This window comes from Podarcis tiliguerta (assembly GCF_965153285.1).
Source record: "Podarcis tiliguerta genome assembly, chromosome: 4".
Lineage (NCBI taxonomy): Eukaryota > Metazoa > Chordata > Lepidosauria > Squamata > Lacertidae > Podarcis > Podarcis tiliguerta.
Genome location: NC_139537.1, coordinates 27,431,070 through 27,446,970, shown reverse-complemented (window position 1 = coordinate 27,446,970; position 15,901 = coordinate 27,431,070). Strand labels below are relative to the sequence as shown.

The 15,901-nt window shown below is 39.2% G+C and overlaps 1 protein-coding gene across 7 annotated transcripts in view; it reads right to left on the bottom strand.

Annotated features, from left to right (window-relative positions):
- NBEA (neurobeachin) overlaps nt 1–15,901 on the bottom strand; it is a 349,991-nt gene that overhangs the window by 230,941 nt on the left and 103,149 nt on the right. For 5 of the 7 annotated variants that reach the window (XM_083437001.1, XM_083437003.1, XM_083437002.1 and 2 more), the window contains 3 exons: nt 13,477–13,631; nt 11,661–11,787; nt 4,395–4,522 (listed from right to left, as the gene is read on the bottom strand). In XM_083437001.1, the coding sequence (XP_083293127.1) occupies nt 4,395–4,522; nt 11,661–11,787; nt 13,477–13,631 (410 nt within the window). Of the gene's footprint in view, nt 1–4,394; nt 4,523–6,902; nt 6,957–11,660; nt 11,788–13,476; nt 13,632–15,901 lie in introns of all 7 variants that reach the window. The other 2 variants (XM_083436996.1, XM_083436998.1) reach the window with 2 other exon arrangements.

Genomic DNA, 15,901 nt, shown 5'->3' with positions numbered 1-15,901 from the left:
AACCTTAACACAGATTGGCTACCCACCCTAATGTGAGATAAATTCACTATTGACTCAGAGGACCCCAGAGTGCTGGATATTGCTGAAAAACGCCCTGGGGTGCCCCTGCAGCCCCCGAACTCCGAGCGTCGTCCGGTATGCGCAGCTCTGGAGAAGGCATTTCCCTTCTTCTCCAGTGCGCTTCAGCGACATATATCAAATGATATATGCACACTAATCTTATAGAATAACACAGCAAGAAGCATGAGACATCGTAGAGCTAATCTACGTATTGATTTACATACTATGTACAGACAAAGAATTCATGGTGTCCTTTCTCTCCAGAAGGACAGACAGAAGTAAAAGCAAAAGTACAGTACAATAGCTAATACAGCGGAAGAGATAAGACTGTCTTCTGTCCCCACACTCTTCCCTGACAGGCATGTGATTTACACCAATCTCATCTGCAGCATTGGAGGTGTGAATACTAACAGATATATGGTAATGCCTAACTATACCTGATCTATTTGCCAACTGCCAACATGAGCATACACTTCTATCTGGTCATTAATTACCCTGGCAAGATACATGTGTCCTTTCCAGTTGGGAGTGTCCCAAAAGTAACCTTATCAACAGCTATTTGAAGATCCTCCACCTTTGCAGCACAAGAAACTCCACAGGTATCCAACCACAGGAGTCAACTCCTAGGGGCTGAGGTCCCTTGCCCCCCTCAATAAAATATGTGAGAGGGCCAGCCCTCCCCCCAGTTGATGGACACTGCCATTCAAATGGTATGTGTGTACCATGACTGGTAGTCAGTTTTGGGGCAGGACTTACCTGGGCCTCCCCAATATTTTATTCAAGTTGGCACCCCTGTACCCACCCATGTTGTGCTTGGCATTCAAGTCCAAATGTGGAATAGATTTAAGGAACCTTGCCTTTATTGGCTCCTGAATCTCATATTGCCTGATCATTCTCTTACCTCTAAGTGCTTAACATACTACCGTTTTTCTTTAAAATATCCTTTCCTTTCCCTAGCCCCAGCCTCAGTCTAAACAATCCCTTCAGGAAACAAGTCTTATTTGCTTGTTCTCAATATACCATGTAGTACAGCCGACTACACTGAGTCACCTAGAAATTCAGGTCACTGCTTGACCTCCTTGGCACTTTCAGGGCCAACTGCTCCAATCCCAGCTAGTTTACATCACTGCCTCTTATGCTCCACTCTCCTGCCTCTCCTCCATGTTAGTCAAGAACACTGAGGAGATACAAGCGTTATGTTCTTCCTTGAGGTAATCTTGTTTTAGATATATATCAGGCGTTTGTTTATGGGATGTGACCTTTTAAATCATAATGGCTTGGAGTCAGGTTTATTTGAAAGATCGCCTACTTTGACATGTAGCTATCCAAACCTTGAGATCTTCCAAGATAGTCCATTCCACTGTTGAACAGCTCATATAGTCAGAAAGTTCTTCCTGATATTTAGTCAGAATCTCCTTTCTTGTAACTTGAAGTCATTGGCTCAGGTCCTACCCTCAGCAGCTGGAGAAAACAAGCTTGCTCTATCTTCCATGTGACAGTTCCTTAGATATTTGAAGATGGCTATCATAGCTCCTCTCTGTCTCTTCTTTTCCATGCTAAATCCCTCAATCATTCCTCATAAGACTTGCTTTCCAGACCTTTCATCATCTTGGTTACCCTCCTCTGCACACATGCAAGCATGGGTGATATACACATATAGTTTCATAATGAATCTTTATCTAGGATAATTTCACCCCATGAAATACCCAGAGTTTGTCTCAGCAATGTCTCCTTCATGACCTACATCTAACCCTGTTCAGATCGCATTGAATAATTGATACCTCATAACAAGAAGGATAACATGACATGTACTTCAGAGACAGCTGGGCACAGACTGCTACTATCCAAAAGGCAGAACATTTAGAAGTATTTAGGTCAGGATTTCTTTTAAAAGGCATTTCAAGAGCTTAGAGCTTTCTTTGAACATCAAGGCATAATAACTGTCTTTTGGTTTTCTCTGTCACACAGATATCATCTACTCCAATACAAGTTCCTTAGCTGTGTCCTGTTAGATGAATCAATGAAGCTAAAAATTAGGGATGAATGAATATACTCTGTTCATGTAAGACCCATTTGAGTTCAATGCAGTTTGGGTTCCATTGGAGTTTACAATTGCAGACCAAGCCTTCTGCCCTACCTGCCCCAATGGGTACCAGCCACCCTACTGAAGAGAGAACAGAATGTGTTCCAATTAATCATCAGTAAGGGGTTTATTCTGGTGATTCCACACCGCACCGCCCCCAAGAATGTCTGACCTTATAAATTTCCTGGGACAGTGGTACCTCTGGTTAAGAACTGAATTCGTTCCGGAGGTCTGTTCTTAACCTGAAACTGTTCTTAACTTGAGGTACCACTTTAACAAATGGGGTCTCACACTGCTGCCGCACCACCACCGCACAATTTCTGTTCTCATCCTGAAGTAAAGTTCTTAACCCAAGGTACTACTTCCGGGGTAGCGGAGTCTGTAACCTGAAGCATTTGTAACCTGAAGTGTTTGTAACCCAAGGTACCACTGTATTAGTTTGAGACCACAATTTCTTGCTATGATGGACACTACCTTACAAACAAGATATTGAAGTTCAAAGTAACCTGCTGATTTAAAATACACAGATACAAATTATAAGACATAAATAAAAAGACACATTATCTTTCAGATTTTAGATATGTCTGTTTATTCAAGTATCAGATGCAACTGCACTACAATGGATTGTTAAGATCTGCTACTATGCATTGCAGGTAAAGATTTTTCTGTCTCTAACTGGATATGGGACAATGCTTGAAGCAGATTGTGCTGCGACCAAAATGACCCCCCAAATCCTGTGGTAACAGCTGCTGCTTAGTTCCTCCTGTGTAGCGCTTCTTCCTCCCGCCCCAATCTCTCTTGTCAAACAGTATCTTCTGCCAAATAGCATGGAAATTGTCAAGACCCTGAGCACTGCCTCCACTGGAAGGCAAGCATGTTAATGTCTATTGTGAGCATCTCTTTAACCTTTCATCATTCACATTCAATCATTCCCTGAACCTGACTGCAGGCATACTTATGTAATATGGCACCTCTTCGGGTATATTTAACTAAACAAGATTTTTTGTATAGGAAGCATTCAGTATTCTAGAGAGTACAGAGGCTGGAAAGCCACATTCAGGTATGCCATTTCAGCACACATCTCTTATGTCAGCATCAAGTAACACAATGAAAAGCCCTGCAGAGCATATGCATCAAATTCCATTGAGCTATAAAGAATACACACAGTAAGCAGAATCCACGTTGTTTCTGCTTATGACAGAACTAGTACTGTATGCAATTGAAAAAATATATCCCTGCTGTGAAATTTATAATAAAATTTAATTTATGGATTTCTTTTACATTATCAGCTACTGCGGCAAGTGCTCGAGAAGGCCTATTTCAATATATCTCTATATAAAAGTTAACTGAGATAATTAGCAAAGATAAGCAGATACTCAGTTACTTCATTAACTGTCTGGTGTCAATGAATTCTCAAGTGTAACTGGCTATTTTTTTCCAGTCCCTGTGAAAAATGAGAGAATGGGTGGTAAAAAGTGTAAAGTGATGGATGGGGGAGGAATCAAAATTTCACATATACAAGCATAGGCTCTGAACAGGTGGTGATTGACTGTCATGGACCGTTTGGGTGCAGAGGAATGGTGGCTACAGGTACAGTGGTGCCTCGCAAGACGAAAAGAATCCGTTCCGCAAGTCTCTTCATCTAGCAGTTTTTTCGTTTTGCGAAGCAACCCCATTAGCGGATTAGCGGATTAGTGCTATTAGCGGTTTAGCGGCTATTAGCGGCTATTAAAGGCTTAAGGGATTAGCGGATTAGCTGCTAAAAGGCTATTAGCAGCTTAGTGCCTTAGAAAAAGGGGGTGGGGAGCGGAAAAAAATCGCAGCAACTCGCAAGACATTTTCGTCTTGCGAAGCAAGCCCATAGGAAATTCGTTTCGCGAAGCATCTCCAAAACGGAAAACCCTTTCGTCTAGCGGGTTTTCCGTCTTGCGAGGCATTCATCTTGCCGGGCACCACTGTAGTGGTTAGTGAGAGGAGAGTTTAACCACGATTCTAGTTGGAACAACACACAAAGCTGAACCTTGGCCTAGCTTCCAAGGACAGGGTAGAACAAAGCAGCTGCAATCTCCTCTTTGGGAGCCAACAAGTTTGCACTAAGCCACAGTTTGGCTCAGTGTTACATGTGAAGATGGCCAATGCATCGACACCAGATAGCATATATGAATTATGTTGGAACTGAAAAATTGGTCAAGATGCCATAATTGCAAGCTCTACTTCTTTAAAAGAATGAACAATAATGATAAAGTATTACCTTCTATTAGAAGCTCTTGTCCGTGACTGCCCAGAAGAGTACGAGACAGGAAAGGGGCAAAATCCACAAAGATTTCCCGAAGGAGTGGGGCCACTTTTTCCAAAGCTCTTTCAAGCTTTGCAGTGATGCTGTTGAAAACAAAGTACATTGTGTCTAGAAATACAAGCAACGCAAGATATCACACAACTTATTGATGCTTCCCAGAATTTGAGGGATGTACATATCCACAGTTAAAATCAATGGGTCTACACTAAGTATTACTTAGCTAGATATCACCCACAGTAATTAAAATAATTTAGGCTAATACAGCAACACAGGTATCACCAAAGTGACAAAACCTCCTGCATCATAATATGTTATATATACTAAATAAATCAGAATTTATCATTTTCTGTTTTCCTCAAAAGAGATAATATATGGATATGTCTGCCCTTCATACTGATGCATTTATACCATATCAGCAATTTAAAGTTTAATCCATTTTGTGTGTGAGTGCTAAACTTTATTCGGAAAAACCTTAGTCATGATTTCTTTGAAATTAGTCCTCCCAAGTTCAGTTGCACCCATTTCATGTTAAGTTATACTCAGGATTGCAGCCTTGATTTTCTTAGGCCACTTGACTAAATGCTGGGCTTTTCTTTAGCATGTGCTCAGGAGTGTGCAGTTAAGTTGGTTATTTATGCTAAAGTAAAGCAGTACCAGATTGGGAAAGTGCATGTAGACCATCCCCATCAGAGGTATTTTTGTTTTAAGTCAAAAGACCCAAAAACCTAGCCATGGCCAGCATTTTGCATCTTGTGCCAGACACAAACATATCAGACATTGACCATTTCAACTTGTCAATCAGGTTTCTTTTTAAACATCAACAACAACACCTCAGGCAGTGCTATTTTTAAAGAAGAGTTTGCGATGGTTTATTAACTTGTTCAAATGTTAAAATCCCACAGTTTCTAATGTACAAATTAACATAATTTTGCATTCTTTACAAGTGACATGACAAAGCTATTACAACTGTCCCATTCAAATAACCTTTCAAACATTGGGTCATCAATTATTGCTTTATTTATGCAGTGTATACATTGTATGCCCAGTTTCTAGTCTCATTTTCTAGTCTGATGTCCTTGCAAATCACAGCCAAAAAGTACTTTATTTTTGTAAGACATATGAACTTAAAAGAAGAAGAGTTTGGATTTGATATCCCGCTTTATCACTACCCTAAGGAGTCTCAAAGCAGCTAACATTCTCCTTTCCCTTCCTCCCCCACAACAAACACTCTGTGAGGTGAGTGAGGCTGAGAGACTTCAGAGAAGTGTGACTAGCCCAAGGTCACCCAGCAGCTGCATGTGGAGGAGCGGAGACGCAAACCCGGTTCCCCAGATTACGAGTCCACCGCTCTTAACCACTACACCACACTGGCTACATTCCTTAGGAAGGAATGTAGAAAGTGCCTTATACCAAATCAGACCATTGGTCCATCTAGCTCAGTTTTGTCTACACTGAAAGGCAGTAGCTCTCTGGGATTTCAGGCAGGGGTCATTTCCAGCCTTATATGGATATACCAGGGTTTGACCCTGGGAACACCTGCATACAAAGGACATGCTCTTCTTCTGAGCTACAGGCCTTCCCCATACTGTATTGTCTCTACCCACTCGATTGCTATGAATTGTACAAATATTACCAAACACTAAAGAGGGAGAAGCAAAGAGTAGTTAAGGAAAACACCATTTCATTAATTTTAAAGTTTATTTCCTCTTTTCCATGTGTTCTAGGCAGATTACAAATATATATAGTATAACAAAATGAATACAATCATTCATAAGGTTAATAAAACATGGCATGAACTGCTTCTTTAAATAGATAATGTTAACCAACTTGGAGGCGGATATATTTGGGCTTCTTTTCATTATGTTGTTTGTTTAAATAACGATTAAATGGAAATAATTTATTAATAATGGCAAAATAGCCACTGCTAGGTACATCCTGTATGCTTTTAACCCAATAAAAAGGAAAGCAACTTTAAATTACCACTACCTATTAACAGTGGTGCAGAGAGGGCTGAATTTTGTGGCTGAAGGTGAGGCTCCAAATGCCTGGCTAGAGAGCAACAGATGAGGAGACAATGATGGCAAACAGACCAAGTGTCAACATGAGCATCTAAAGGGGTCCCAATAACACTGTTAAGTTGAGAGTCTAAAGTTAACTAGTTGCACCATTTCCCATAAGTTATCTACTATAAATGCATTTGACTTGTTTTTATGATGTAGCAGGTCACAGAAACTATGTATGCTTAGGACAGCTAAAGCAGAACTACAGATGATGCACATTTGTAGTTGGAGCTGACAGGCTCTCTGGTCATCTTTGCAGAACCACAAGTTTGCAAAACCACCCAGGACTGGCCTAGACAGTTCAAAAACTATATAATGTTGTTCTGTTAATATCTGAACTGTCCTGGATCCCCAGTGGCCAAGATTTCACATGCTTTTTTTGGGACTGGAAATTTATTTTTACCTTGAATATAGGAGCTCATCACAACTGGATAGTTTTTGGTGCATTTGTGAAACCCTAACATAAAAACAAAATAAAACAACTATTGCATATTTAAGAATCAGAAATAGATGTGAGAGCATTGTATCTACCAAAGGCCAGACTGCATTCCACCCGAGGAGGGGGGGGGGGTGTAATCCATGTGGCAACCACAGTAGATGGTTGAGGAACACTGGTTTGGGACGCAAAGCTATCAAGATGTTATCAGGAACTGCTGACCATTACCCCATGTGGTGAGCCATGTAACTGCAGTCTCTCCAGGTTTGAGGCCTTGTAAAAATAAGCCCAGAACTTGTATATCCCATAGTTACTTAGTCTCTGTTAGTAGGCAGTTCTATTAGTAGAACATAGGACTAAACTCAGTACTGAGCCAGGTCCCAGTGCAGTTGAGAATTCAAATGAGAAGACCAATCCACACCATAGGCTATCTATATTATTATTATTATTATTATTATTATTATTATTATTATTATTATTATTATTATTATTATTATCATGCCCTATACCCATAGATCTCAAGGCAGTTCTACATATAGCAGGAGACAGGCTCAAGCCATCTCTCTTCCACTACAGTCATACCTCGGGATACCTCGGGATGAATACGCTTCAGGTTGAGCGTTTTCGGGTTGCACTCAGTGGTGACCTGGAAGTAACGGAACGTGTTACTTCTGGGTTTCGCCACTCGCACATGCGCAGACGCTCAAAATGACGTTGCGCGCATGCGCAGAAGCAGCAAAACGCAACCCGCGCAGGCGCGTGTTACATTCACTTCAGGATGCGAACAGGGCTCTGGAACGGATTCCGTTCTCATCCAGAGGTACCACTGTACTGCAATGCCATATCAGAAAGAGCATATTAATATGAGAACAGTCTCTTAAATATAAGCATTATCTATCTTTTTATCATCCTACAGGGCTCAGCTATTCCACTGCTGAGCAATAGTCATCCTTACAAGAACAATCTTTAAAACGGCTAAGGCATTGTTGGATTATAATGGTGAAATGCCTGCATGCTCATGCCTGCAACTCTGTTTTATAGCCCTCCTAGAAAAGAGCATTATGAAGCAAATTGTGCAAAAACAATTCTCAGAAATTATCTGAGAGATAAGCCAGCCCCACTGCTTCTGCCTTTCAGACTTTTTAGTAAATCAGTGAAGTCAGGGCTGTGATTAACATGGGAGTTGTTTTGGTACCAGGTTATTGGAATCCATGGGATCCTAAGACCTGCTGTTTTCCCCTCCCCTTTCCTGTACTTTTCTTTCCTGTTTCTGCCTCATTTTCAACGCCTTGGGATCTCCACAGTTCTAAAGACCTACATTTTGTAACTTCATAATGTGAAAACTTTGCAAAGACGCTATGCAGGCGCTTACGTCCAGGCTCTCACGAAGAATTCAGTGTATAGTAAACTTCCAATAAAATGGCATACACGTCTATTGAGAAGCAAATCTCTTTGTATTCAATGGTGCTTACTCCAAGCGAGGTGGGTACAAGATTTCAGCCTTGGCTTTTTTGTGTGGTTAGGGTCGAAAGGTTCATAGTGAAGGGGTCAGTACTGCTGCAAATAAAACATAACTTATAAGCAGCTTACTATGTTCAAAGTCAATTTATAAAGGAGGGGTTTAAAATCAAATCATACTTTTAACACAACTAAATTATTATTTAACAGAATTAAATTTATTCTATTACATTTTTAAATCCTGTTAGCTATTCACAATGGTTTTGCCATTAGGAAAATGGAAGCAGGTTTTATTTATTTTTTACTGTGCAATTAGGGAAAACACAGAATGTATGTTTTTCCTAAACATTTTGCCTGTAAAGGTAAACCTGTAAAACTAAAAAAAATATTAAATGGAGGCCCAGCTCCAGTGGCTACAGGCCTAAACTAACTCCTCTTAGGAATCAATCCAACCTGGGAATAAGCTCAACTGAATACAAGTGGGGTTTACACACAATATTTAAACCAGATTGAAGCCTTGGAGTTATACTAATCTGAAGGGTTGAGGTCCCAGAGAAAAATATTTTGCTTTCTAGTACAAAGACATATTACTCTGGTTAAAGAAACAAACATTTGATGTGAGTTCCCTTTCACATCCATTTTAGACCTCCTTCTGTCTTTTAACAACAATCAGGTGGAGAAGAGTAGGCTGAGAGTTGGTGACTGGCTCAAGGCAGGAAATGAGCAAAACAAGGATGAAAAAAGTGAATTTAAAATGTAGAACTGCACGTGCTCAGAGTATTTTATTTTTGTTTATCAAGGTTGATAAATGTTTTGCAGGTGTTTTGCTGAGTTGCGAAACTACACACACATGGAGTATTTTTGGTAGTCACAAGACATATTTTGTGATACTTTATTTCAAGCATTCATTTTGGGGGGAACAGGGGCCCTATTTTGGGAAGTAAACCAGAGCCCCCTAACCACCTTGGACCAAGAGTATATTTTCTCCAACATAGTTCCACTGAGCATTTATTCCGATACAGCTATCAAAACCTATCCTAAAGTTACCCCCCACCCACCCAATAATGCTCACTCAGTTGTTATAAAAACACATGGAAAGATATACATGGAATCAGGGCCACCCCACCAATTAGCCTCGGAGAGGCAGTTGCCTCATGGCGTAGGCTGGAGACAGATCTGCCCCCAGGAGCAGACTGCTCGCTGCCTCAGCAGCAGGGGAGGCAGAAGGGGTGGGGGTGGAGGATAAGGTGGGGGCAGCCCCATTTTCTGTTTTGCTTCAAGTGGCAAAATGTCCTAAGCCGGTCCTTCATGGGATATCCAACTGAGTAAAGAGATATAAAGCTTGTATTCTTTGTGATTATTGGAATTTTCCCTTGGGAACAAATTAAAAGCATGTATATAAAACTGGCCATTAATGGAATTTTATCTTCCCGAAGAAGCGTTTTGTTTTCATTGTAACGTGCTCACAAAAGCAATGTCATTTTTACCAGAAGTGTCACAAAACAATGCAGAAGGGGAAAGATAAAGAATTATGCTGATTGCTGATTGGTTTTTTTCTTGGTTTGTGTGTGGTGTTCTCAATCTAAAAATGGCATTAACAAAAATAAATAAATATGAGAATTACGTACAACTTATCACCTAGGGAAGAGGGTTTTTAGCCCATGCAACATATATCTCTGGAGACATAGAAAAGGGGTTTAGCAATTGAGAGTTAAAAATTGATTATTTTGCTATGTAAACTAAATGCAACTGTGCAGTATAGAGGCCATAGGAAGAGGAAAATCTTAAAAAAAATAAGGTTGTCTTAATATATATTTATGGAAAACCATGTTTTATGTAAAATCCAATGTTATTTTGAATGGTGAAATAGAAGAAAATGTAAAGAAACATAGGGGAAACTTCTACTTATTAGCATTTTTAATCACAGAGGAAACACACTTCTGAAATTAATGCTTAAATAAATACAGTTCAACAATCACAAAGTGGGAATCAATAGACTATTCCCTAAGCAATATAGCTATTTTAATATCCAAGAGAGCCAGCCAGAAGACGACATTCCAAATGGACTATCAAAAAGCCTGTAACACAATCTTTGACTTGCTAATAACGGGCTTTTTTTCTAGATTGATCAGTGAGCAAGGAGAAAATTAGGCACATAATCCGTTCATATTTTTTTTACAGTTATTTGACTAAGATGGATAGGCTTTATAAAATTTGATTGGCTATCAAGACACAGAAGAGCAGCTTGTAAGAAACATAGTTTTACACACTATTATATTTCAATGGAAGCTGGCCATCTGCCCTGCAGTAACCCTTTTCTCACATTCAGTAAACCTAAAAAAAGGTGCAAAATATATCAATCCCTTTGTAATATTTTCACTAAAATCCCCTCTGAAATCAGCCAGTTAGGATTTATTGGGAAAGGGGAAAAATTACATTCTTTTCTATGATACAGTGCAATCTATGATACAGTTACAGAGCTCCTAAGAAAGGGCCATGTAGTCCAGCCCTCTGTACACCAAGGCAGGATTCTCTATATTGAGAAATGTACAATTGAGAAATTGTAATCTCTAATTACCCATCTATATTTTTTCTAGGCAACACGATCCATTTTAAATTGTCAGGAAGATCATCATAAATATTTAACCCTCCTGTGACCTAAGTCCATTGCCTCTTGTCCTGTTCTCAATAACAATTGATATTTATGACAACCAGCTTACATTTGAAGATAATATTAGCCTACTTTATTTCCACCTATTTTTTGTCTCCAAGACATTACGGAGCAGATTTGGCCAAACTGGAATCTGCTAGTCACTTCCTTTGCACTGATAAGCACAAACATAAACTCCCAATTTCCACAGAATATTTTATACGTTTCATTTTTACCTTATTTATTTCTAAATTTATATATCAGTTTTCCATGAAAATATATGAAGGCAAATCTAGTTGTCTGAGAAAAAGGAGCAGGCTGGTTTCTGTTATGCATGGCCTAACCTTTTATTTTATAATGTTAAGAGTTCAATATCCTTTAAAATCCCAAATTAAAAAAATGCAAATCAAAGGTTTTCAACTGGTAAATGTATAGCTATTCTATCTTAATTGTGAGTCTATATTTCTGCTTAAGGGCATATAGGACATTTAGCTGGATGAAACAAAGATTTACCTAGCCCAGAACTCTGTTCAAGAATCCTTGTAACGAGCAGGTTCTAGGTGGTCCACTAGAAACTGCCAACTGGTCCACCTCCTAGAATAATTTATGAACTATACCTCATGTTTTCAGCTGAATCCTCTGGCATTGGTGCAACTGTCTGAACAGCTGGTAGGTTCTTACTGGTAGCACCATTCACAAAACTAGAGGACGACGATGACGATGACGATCCAGAATCCACTGCACCTATCCCCAAAATAGAGTACATTCAGTCTGAAAAACAATGCATCAACTTCACAGTAAATAAACATATTTTCGGAACATCGTAACTCAGGAACGAATGACTTTTTTTTTTTTTTTTACAAATAGCTCATAAGACAAAAATTAAGCAGAAAAGCTTCCCCCAGTGTAAGGTGCTGGGAACTAACCTACATTAATCATGCTTTAGTCACACTGAAATCAATGGCTCTTAAACTAGTCAAAATTTCAGTGGGATTAAAGTCTAGATCCATCTGAATGTACTCAACCAGAAAGTACTCCAAAAAGTTTCATAAGATTAAATCTATTCCCTTTCACATCCTGAGGTTAACACCCTGCTATATATATTTAGACTATTTCAAATTCCTCCCATAACAATGTAATGACTGACATGGGGAAAGGGGGACTCAATATCAAATTATTGTACTGGGGAGGGGCTAGTAAAGATAACTTAATCTACAAGAGTCTACAATCCAAATGACGGGAAAGGGTTACATACATGGCTCAAAAATATTCACCTTCAAATACTATTTTCCAAACCGTTTCCTGTTGTTTAAACATGATTTAAATACTAAAATTAAAAATCCAGGTCTAAACTATTGTCATCCCCATATGACAATTCACTACTCTAACTCAGCAATACAATCTGATTTCTCATTAAAAAATAACAACCTACGAAACATTTTCAGTATCATACAAAACTACTTTAAGCAGAAAAGGGGAATTGGGGGACAGAAAATGTCTCAAACAGTACAATCCTTTGCATGTTAACGCAATTTAAATTCTGCTGTAATCAACAGCAACACGACTTGCTACCAGGAAAGTGTGACTTGAACTGCATCCTAAATGACTAAAGTGAAATCTTCACTCTGCAGTAAATTGTTCAGTGCTATGTGCTGGTTGAAAGAAACCCCCCTAGGAAATATTATAAGCTGGGCAGCATCTGGATGTACTGAGAAAAGCTGCCTAGAACAGGCTAAAATTACTATGGACATTATTGTTGGCATATGTTTGCAACTGACATATAATACATACAGGGTAAATGAAAAGACATGAAGGAAAAGGATATAATTTACCCAAATGCAGCTAGCATAGAGCAAGCAATCATCCACAGTTATATTGAAATACGTGTACAGGGCCCTTGATTAACAATTATGTTATTAAACATCTGAAAACCCCATACAACAACATTTTCAGAATAGTTATTCCAGTAAATATTTCAAATGGGAAATGAGAGAAATGGTAGCAATTAACTCCCCCATATTTTTTTTTAATGAATGCCTACTCAGGTAGATTCAAGCATAAGACGACTTACACTAAATCAATAAAAAGTCAAGGGCTCTGAGACTTCTTAGAGAAATTTGCAGGCAACCAGCACACTATAATACAATTAAATGTTTCCAGTGAGCCACAATATTTTTGTCCTTTTTCTACAATTGACTAAATTGCGTAGACAATTTTGGAAGATCAGATGGATCCAATGTAAAATGCAGTATGTTTGCTTATCAAAATGGTTCAGCTGGAGATAATCTTGTGCCTGAGCAGGCTTAGAGAGTGAGAATGCTTAGAGGTACTTACTACAGAAGTACATCAAACACAAAAAGATACCAAAATTATACCAACAAAAACGAGCAGAAAGAAAAATACAAGATTCACAAAAATATCTAAGGGCAATACCTGTTGTATTAATCATACTTTTTGGTGTAGCTCCTGTAGCAGCAAATATATTAGGTGTGCTACTGGGTGGGAGTCCACCTCCAGCTGTGGCAGTTCCAACTGTGGTCACAGCTAGGCTTCCAGGAGGAGGTTTTTTCACTGGCACTACAACACTCCTGCAGAGGAAGAAATAAACACAAAATCAGAAAAGGTTACTGTGACAACTGTATCCCCCCTCAATCCCCTTTGTGGAAAAGGGCCAATTAATGTTTATGTTCTAGAACAGAGTGGTCGAACACACGGCCCAAGGGTCACATGTGGTCCCCAAGGCCTTTTTTGGCGGCCCTCAACAATATTTGGTGCCCCCTCCGGTCCTCACACCGCTTTTACAAAGCTTGGTAAGCAAAGTATTGGGCTTTTGAGGTTCCCTGATGGGGTCCTAGACTTCTCCGGCCTCCTTCCCAAAGTCAAGTTAGGGCTTCCCCAGCCTTGGGAAAGCAGTGTGAGGGCTGGAGGGGTTTTCCAAATTTTGGCCGTGCTCCTCGCCCCACAATGCAGTGTGTGGCCAGGAGGTTCTGTGTCAAAGTACTCTCGCGGGCCACTTGGTATGGAAAGTTGGACTGCCCTGCTATAGAGCAAGGGCGGGGAATGCTTTTCAGCCTAAGGGATATATTCTCTTGTGGCAACTTTCTGGGAGCAAAAGTAGCCAGAGCAATGGATGTGTACAGCAGGTTACATTCCAGTCACACACATGCCAGAGGTCTCTACCCAACCACCCAAATCCATAGCTATCTATCCACCAACTAGGCAAATAAGAGACATTATCAAAGTTCAAAGGATTCTTCCAGCCAGGAAAAAGCATTTGAGGTGGCCATGGAGCATGAGGCATGTGGCCCATGAAGAGGATGTAATCTATGGAAAGTCCAAGGACTAGATAGAGGACTCTGGAGGGCTGCATTCAGACCCTGGGCCAGAGGGCACCCATTCCTGGTATAGTCGCTACAATTTCTGACTCCAGGTTCAACCCCTTTTCCTGTAAGGACACATCATCAATCTTAATATATTCAATATCACACAACACACACACACACACACACACACACACACAAGTGATGATTAATTTTCACTAGCTAATAAGAGAACTAGATTGCCTGTATTAGAGTAAACATTTGTTGGAAATCAGTGACAAAATAAAAGGTGCGCACACACAACTGTGCAGTATAACATAAAGCTAAAAAAAAAACACATGAATTTGTGCAACAGACAGAACATCCTACTGTGCATGTTTCAGTTTCAAAGTATAAAATAACAATCAAAATACAGCAAAGAGAAATTTAAGATTAGAAGTAGTATTTAAACTGAGCCGTTTAATTTTTTTAGATACAACAAAAAGCACACTTTTAGAGCAAATGATACTTTCAAGGGCCTGAACACACAAAGGCCACAATCCAAAGACCCTATTTAGATGTTCAGGCAGGCTAGTGAATTCTTTAGAGTTTAAAAGGCTACTGCTAAATGGCCAGGGCAAACAGTTCATATGCTTACTCATTACATATGTGGTCACGAATATATGTAGAACAAAAGATTTAGTACTTTGAGCAATGAAAACCTTGAATAAAACACAAATATTTTCAGAATTAGTGTATTTTTAAAGTACTCTAAATGCAGTTGGCTCACACATTAGATGTGTGAAAGTTATATGAAGTTCCCAGTTAAATTGTGAATGAACATCTCCCCCCAAAAAGGCAGTTGTAGAATCTAGAGACTAAAATGCACACCATGAACAGTTTCTCCCCCTGCTTCTCCTGTTAATAAATCCCTGTACTTTAAACAACATTTTGGAGGTTTAGTGGAAAAATGGGTGGAAACTGCTTCCAAATAACATGTGCTCCATGTTGCTATGTTCTCTTTTAGGGAACCTGCTTCTTAATTCATTGAAGTTTAAAAAGCAGTTCGTAAATTGTTGGTGCTGGGTTTATGGAAGAAACAACAACACACTAGTGTACATACTTTTAGATCATGATCTACAAGTATATTTTTACATCTGCAACCTCTGTATTTTTTTTTAAAAAAGGTTACTTTAACAACAGAATGCTTTCAAGCAAGACATAGCCAACGCAGAGTAATATACCAGACCTCTTCTCTGTGGAAGACTAAAAAAAAGAAGATTTTTTAAATGTATTTTTTTATTAAAGATTTCTTGGTTTACAAAGTATGTAAACTCACTAAGTTTTTTTTTTACAAAAATTAGTAACTGTGACAATATGTAGTATATGCATATTTGTTAATAATGTAGAGGAAAATATAAAAAGAGAATTCGTTATGTTTACTCTAGAACAGTTGTAAATCTAGAGCAACTTGTGCTTCTACAAATATGGTCCACACATTATTTTGATGTGATTTTAAGATGAGTCCAGACTCCAAGGCCAGAGAAATCTGTTTATAT